The sequence below is a fragment of the Humulus lupulus genome, chromosome 6, assembly GCF_963169125.1.
Source record: "Humulus lupulus chromosome 6, drHumLupu1.1, whole genome shotgun sequence".
NCBI lineage: Eukaryota > Viridiplantae > Streptophyta > Magnoliopsida > Rosales > Cannabaceae > Humulus > Humulus lupulus.
Genome location: NC_084798.1, coordinates 199,591,847 through 199,598,873, shown reverse-complemented (window position 1 = coordinate 199,598,873; position 7,027 = coordinate 199,591,847). Strand labels below are relative to the sequence as shown.

Genomic DNA, 7,027 nt, shown 5'->3' with positions numbered 1-7,027 from the left:
GTATTAATGTATTATGCTATTATAAAGTTTGATACAAAATAAAGTGACCAATTATGGTATAAGTATCATGGGGTATGAATATGTCATGGAATAAATGTGTAGAAACTATAATTCATATTTGTAATTTAATGAGCGACCAAATTATGAATATCCAAAACTGATATTATTATCAATTAATATATACACTTGTGGTCCCCAAGAAACAGAACGACTCGTATTCTTTCATTTTCCATCACAGAGAAATACATAGAGAGAAACTGATTTCATGGAAGATCACAACTTTCTCTGTATCATCTTTAACAATGACTTCGGATTAGTGCTTCTACTCTTATGTCTATCTTCTTCTTTAATTTAGCAAATGATTTATAGAATTATGATTTAAGATTTTTCATATATGCAGTTATAGTGACTTAATTTTGAATTACGTGTTGAAGATTATTATTTCTTCATGTTACTTGAGTGCATTAAATTTTTTGTAGTTTATATAATTATCTTTATACTAATAATGGTCTTTTATTTATTTTTTTGAAATAAAAAAATAATGGTCTTTTATTGAGTACGTAAGATTCACATGCTGACATTAGATAGATCTCATCACATTGATTTTTTACTTTGTCAAATGATCTGTTTCATCACCAGAGGAATCACAACAAGGTGTCCAATTTTCAATGAAATTGCCCTGTTTTTTTTTTCTTCTGGTATTGTCAAATGCAGACTTGCTGAAAGATCCCACCATGGCTTCAACGGAAAAATACGATTGGTTGAGAATTCAAATAATATTTTAAGTTTTTGAATACTTATAATATAAATGGTCCACATGATATTTGATTGGTATGTGATTTTCTAAAACAAACTCAAAACTAATTTTTGAAAATGAGATAGTTTTTACACGTAGAAGTGAAAAATGATAAAATATTGTTTTCTACAAATGCCTAAAACAAATAGGACCACCTCCATTTTAATTGCAAAACTACAAACTACTCAAATATTTTAAATGTTAAAATATAATTTTTAAAACAGCATTTTCAAACAAAATTAACAATTCAAATATTTTGTTTTTAAATCATAAACCAATCACCCTCTTAATCAGTAATTTCCCGTTTTTTTAACAAGTGCTTCTCACGATAATGTATGTTTTTAGTTTTTAATTTCTTTTAACCGTTACATATTGAGATAATTATTAACAATTACTTTCTTTTAAGTTTTTAACTACTTATTATTAGGGAAGTTAGAAATATTATTATTTTTATTTTATTACTTTAAAGCTTGATATAATTTAATAAACAATTGTAGTGGTTGTCTTATTTCAATATTTGGAATTATTATTTTTAGGTCTATTTATATTTTTATACAATAATTATCTTAAATTTAATATTATGATATAATATTTTGAGATATTTATTTTATTTAGGTCAGTCAATTTTTTTTATTATTATTTTGACAATTTATTTATTATTATTATTATTATAGTTCTTGTTGTTATTCTAAGTTATTTGTTATTATAAGTTTTGTTATAGTAAATTATTATTGTAAGTCACTAGAAATTTTGACAATTTTGTAATTTTCAATTTTAGTTATTAGACTTTTTCATTGAGGTAACTATACAAAGATAAGTTTTTTTTTCTCTTCTTATTTATTTCTAATTTATAAGTTTAGTTTTTTCTATCTCATAAAAATATTTTTATGGTATTTCATTTTAATTGTAATTGATTAGACTTAATTGTACAGTGTTTATTATTATTATTATATATTTTTTAAAATATACTTATTCATCTGTTTTGTAGATTTATTGAAAGAGATTCATAAATCTTATTGGATATTGAGATGCGCGGATTTGTAAAGGTAGGATATGTCTTTAATAGCGGCGCTAGTTCACAATTATCTATTTGACATTTTTTTTGCAATTTGTTGCACAAGACATTTTAACTTTTGTTTAGAGATCTTCAAGTTGGTTGTACAATTTTCTTTGTAAGAGCATACTTAGATTCATGTTCATCATTGTAAATTAGTTGGGCATAGTCTTTCACTTCATGAATAACTTGTTTGTCTATACTGATACAGAATTATAGGATGTATGAAATTATAAATTTTTTTAAATGATAATTGATTTTATTGCCACAAATATGTATATATATAAATACAATTAATATTTTTTTTTTAGAAAAAGTAACATAAAAAAAAAATCTGCAGAAGACCACTGTCCTCTTCGTCAGTCGCTCGTTCCTTGCTGGGTTCGCGTCGTGGAGTAGAAGGTGCCGCCGCCGATTGCTGGGTTCGACTCGTGGAACAGAAGCCGCTGCCGCTAGTCGAGATTCGTTGGGGCACTGGTCTCCCGTCGTGCCGCCGACGAAATCTGGTAACCATATTCTGATTTGGGAATTGATTTTTGCGTTTTCCATTAGAGATTTGATTTGGGCATTGTTTGAAGCTGTGTAGAAACTTAATTTGTTTTGTTGTGCCACTATATCCCAAATAATAATTTATTTGTATATTTGATTCTAATGGGGTTTATACTTGCTAGGTCTGTTTCTTAGTGTTGTTATGTTTAATCAAAAGTTCATGGCTAAACTTGCACGCCAACTGTTCGAAGAAATTCCTCAGTGATGATGGGCAGTAACATATTTATGTCGATATATATATATATATATGTCTCTGATATATATATATATATTATATTTTAAATATGATTTTCCAATTTACATCAAAGTGTAAATCACATACCTGAAAGTGCCTGATGATGTTCATGACAATGTTCTTATTATGCCAATCTTTGAATTGGAGATGTTTATTCTTTTGATAAGTTTACCGTGGCATGGCTTATAAAATCTCTTGAAGTGTATAGTTTGTTTGTTTTTGGTAAGTTTTATAAGGTATGAGTGGTCCTGTGTTGTGTTTCTTCTCCTAACAGTGCACGTGTGTGTGCGTTTTTACGGTGAAAAATAATACCTGAAATTGTTTGTGCTTTAGTGTTAGTAAACTTGGCTGCAAAACCAGAGAAGCCATGTTTATGACTGTAGACCATGACTTTAACAGATTCTTCTTTGCTGCATGAGTTAGAGGCACTTACGGTGGGATTATTATTATTTCTAAACTTAGCACTTGATTGCTAATCATTTTGTTCACTTTTTCCAGTTCTCACCTCTGCCTCTGTCGCATTCAATTTTTGGACTCTCTTATCATTACAATTGTTGACAGAGTTGCCGTGAGCCACGTGTCCCACTCTGGTACAGTCTTACTATGAATGTTTCTTTTATTTTTTTCTGCTGAGTTTACCAGGTTATTGTTGACAGGTTATAGGAGATAGGAAAATTTTATGTTTCTTTTAGTTTAATACTATGGTAAGAATTAGATTTTAATTGATAATTAAGAAGAATAAGGGGTATAAAATTCCAAATTACAACTAATAGTCCAATACAATTTAGGTATAGGTGAATCAAGACTAATTATTGTTTTAGTATAATAACTTGAGTTATACTTATATATCTATTTTGTGTGTGCACGTAGATTATTGTGAATTTGTATGCAAGCAAAAAACACGTAGAGCAAGCAAGCATGAAAGGAGGAAGGAAGAATTTGAAAAGGGATACTGAAGAAGTGAGCTTAAATCTTGAAGATGGCCATGCCATAATGCAAGTGTTGTCCCTTAGAGGTTCTAATCTCATTGAGGTATTCTTGTAACTTCTAATAGCATGGCTTTTACTCTCTTAGCTTCTACTTGTGGTATGTATGTGATCCTGCAGAAACATCATCTTGATTTGACTGTGGCAATTGCAGGTACTGGATTCACAAGGCAAGAAATCATTGGCCCTATTTCCAGCTAAGTTTCAAAAGAGCATGTGGATAAAGCAAGGTGTGTGTGTGTGTGTGTTTTCAGTTCTTGAGAATAGTTTCAAAGAAAATTTCCTTTTATGTGTTGAAATACCTTATGTAATTGAGTAAATTGTAAGCCAAAATTCAGTCTCTCTCATACAAACATTGTGTCAGGGAGAGAAAGAGACTAAGCGGTGGTTCTTCCAGGCTTGGTAGGTTTTAAGGTTTTTTGTGAGGGAGTGCCTTAACAGTCCTCTTAGAGAGTAACAAAAATGCTTATCTATTAGGTACAACATTTAATTTGCTTTTGGGGGTTTTTTAATTACATGGTTGGGTAACTTCGGTTTATGAGTTTTTGGAACAATGTTTTCTTCTTTTCATCTCGGTATTGCTGGTAATGTCTTTTTACTGTTATCAAAAGTAGTAATGCATCTCTGTTTACTATACTAATAATAATTATTATTACAAGTAGAAAACTGGAAGGTAGTTGAAATTGGGCTTGGAATGATTCACGATTTTGTATTATTTATGGTCTTTCGAAATTGGTTGATTTTTCCATGAGTTGCTATAAAGCACTAAAATACAATATCAACTAAAAGTTTTCAAAATACAGGTAGTTTTGTTGTGGTTGATGACAGTGGGAAGGTGAAGGCTCTTGAATCAGGCAGCAAGGTGACATGTATTGTTTCTAAAGTTCTCTTCTATGAACAAGTGCGTGCTCTTCGGAAGTCACCGGAATGGTATGTTTTCTCTTTGCACGTGCAGTGTTGCGAATGATCATTATTTTTTGTTTCGTTTGTTTTGTTAACATAATTTAGTTGGCCTCCCTCTAGCAATTTTTCTGTTCAACAAAAATAATGCTCTGTAGCTATTGATTGTTTGCAACCCCTAGTCAAAATCTGAACTTGACATACTAAGGTCTGCATAGTCACATTGAATGGAATATGGTTTCTTCTCATTATCTATTTTGTATTAACATATCACTGATAGACTGGCTTCAAGGTAGTGTTCCTGTCTTCAGCTTTTGATGCTGACTTTTAAATTGGAGAATACGACCCTTTTGTGTGGTAAATAATAGTAGGAATTTTTCAAGCTTAATGCCCCCTGCTGGGTATGGAAAAATCTGAACTTAAGAAACATACTATCTCTTCTTGAAGATGGTGCTATTTATTTTTATTTACTAATTTTTTTGTACCAGTTACCACTCTTCTTGATCAGTAAACATGGACTTATTGAATCAAACTGTTTCAAAATTGTATTTTAATCTACCGATGGGCTGTCCTTGTTGTACCACTCACTGATATAAAAGTAGAGAGTAATCTGATTAAATAAGCAGTCATAGTAGCAAATTTCCATTAAGCTTTTCATATCCCTTTTCTAATGCCATTTCATATTAATGTTTTGTTCCTTGCTTTTGCTTCTGCCACTCAATGCAGGCCAGAAGTCTTCAAAGCAACAGTTTTGGATGATTCTAATGGAAGTCGAGAGGGAGAGACTTCCCAACAAGAAGATAATGATCTTGAATCGAGCGGTGATGAGAACGATGGACTACCTCCACTTGAAGCCAATACAAACAGAAATAGACCGTTTGAATTGCACCAGGAATCTGATTCAGGTTCAGAATCCGATTCTTGACAATTGCCTCGGTGCCCTTGAATTAGAATTAGTGAGATGACAGCAATTTTAATGTGTATCTTTGATTTCAGTGTTAGAATTCTAAAACAGCAATATAATCTCAAATTTTTGAATCAGAAAACGTGCTGAAATGCACCTTTTATTTATTTTATTTTTTTATATACTTTGGTCTACTGTCTTCCATTTGATTCTACTATATATTCCAGCAACTCACAGCCACAGAATGATTCAGATGCACTTGTTTCTTTTGTTATGATAATCATAAAAGAGGTATCATTTGTCCTTACAAGGTCTGTGGTTCGAGTCTCTCAAATATTTTAGGATTAGATTAGGAGATAAGTTTCAAAAGTATGACAATACTAATTCTCATATTCTAGATGTTAGTATGTGAATGAGAAACGTGCTAATTAGAACAAATTTTAAAGAGTCATATGTGTGAGTTTTTAAGCATATATGTGTGTGTTTATCAAAAGCTGAGAATATGTTCACATTGCAGCCGATGGATGAAATACTTAAAAAAAAAAAATCTTTTCTTGATATATTTCATCTATTTAATACTAAAGCAATGATAAAGCTTTTGACTAAATATGTGGGTTACAATATTTCTTGGCTAAAATTGATTTAAAACTCAAATCTAGTTTCTTAGTGCCACCCTACCAAAGATTTAAAGTGGGTTGTGGAAATTTTTTCCATGCAATGGATTATGATGGTTAGAGGAGGAATAGGCGATGCAGTCAAAGAAAGATATCTTATTGAATTCTTTCTTCAATTTGTCAGTGGGAAAATTGAGGGGTTTCTTTGCTTGATGCTTAAGCTTGTTTTCTAAAGACCAAATTGAAGTTCTGTTAATTTAAAGGTATACATTTTGAACTTTATGAGTTATAGATCATGTTATGGAAATGGGATGGATTATAAAGTATTACTAGTAGTGTCAAAATGACGTGTATTTTATGATATGTATTATGAATTTAAAATTCTTTACTCCACTTACTTTTACAATGTATAATTGTAAACATTGAAATTATGATTTGGTAATTTTAAAATTTATTGAATGACATCTCAATTGTATTTTCATTAAATAACTCCATGATTAATCTTTCAAGACACTAAACATAGATAGTTGCTAGCACATCAATTTTTTTAAGGGATAATTATGTATCCTACGGTAATATAAAAAAAAATTTGTTTTATACGATATCTTTAATAAATTACAAAAATACGCCTCTCTCTACCTATAAATTACAAAAATGCAGCTCTTCCCACCCACTTGTGTATATATATATATATATATTTACCTTTGTTTTATTTTTTTGTCTTAATTTTTAATAAGAATTTAAGCCTATCAATTAATATAATAATAAAAGTAATAATAATTATAGTTACCACCTTCAATAAAATAAAGTAGATTAATTTATTTTTATTTAAAATAAATATATTTATTAATATTAAAGTTAATATTTATACAATTACTCAAAAAATAAATAAATATATATACAAATTACAATATGCTGTTAATTAAAATTAATATTAATAACTATATGTTATAATATATAGTTAAATATAATCACAATATTATTATTCT

At 29.6% G+C, this 7,027-nt stretch overlaps 1 protein-coding gene across 2 annotated transcripts; it reads left to right on the top strand.

Annotated features, from left to right (window-relative positions):
* Positions 1–1,735: 1,735 nt before the first annotated feature.
* Positions 1,736–5,591, top strand: LOC133782945 (uncharacterized). Of its 2 annotated transcripts, none has more exons than XM_062222427.1 (7): positions 1,736–1,842; positions 2,191–2,356; positions 3,133–3,224; positions 3,505–3,666; positions 3,775–3,850; positions 4,424–4,550; positions 5,247–5,591. In XM_062222427.1, exons 4-7 carry the CDS (start codon positions 3,553–3,555, stop codon positions 5,443–5,445), a joined length of 516 nt encoding a protein of 171 aa, XP_062078411.1. In that variant the 5' UTR covers positions 1,736–1,842; positions 2,191–2,356; positions 3,133–3,224; positions 3,505–3,552; the 3' UTR covers positions 5,446–5,591. The 2 variants fall into 2 exon arrangements, with proteins under 2 accessions (XP_062078411.1, XP_062078410.1); XM_062222426.1 differs by lacking the exon at positions 1,736–1,842 and adding an exon at positions 1,852–1,968.
* Positions 5,592–7,027: the final 1,436 nt, after the last annotated feature.

What these genes read in the sequence shown, in the direction of transcription:
- LOC133782945 (XM_062222427.1), top strand. Translation starts at nt 3,553, where the DNA reads ATGAAAGGAGGAAGGAAGAATTTGAAAAGGGATACTGAAGAAGTGAGC. An exon ending in GAGGTTCTAATCTCATTGAG is followed by an intron (nt 3,667 to 3,774) that starts GTATTCTTGTAA and finishes TGGCAATTGCAG; the next exon opens with GTACTGGATTCACAAGGCAA. An exon ending in GAGCATGTGGATAAAGCAAG is followed by an intron (nt 3,851 to 4,423) that starts GTGTGTGTGTGT and finishes TTCAAAATACAG; the next exon opens with GTAGTTTTGTTGTGGTTGAT.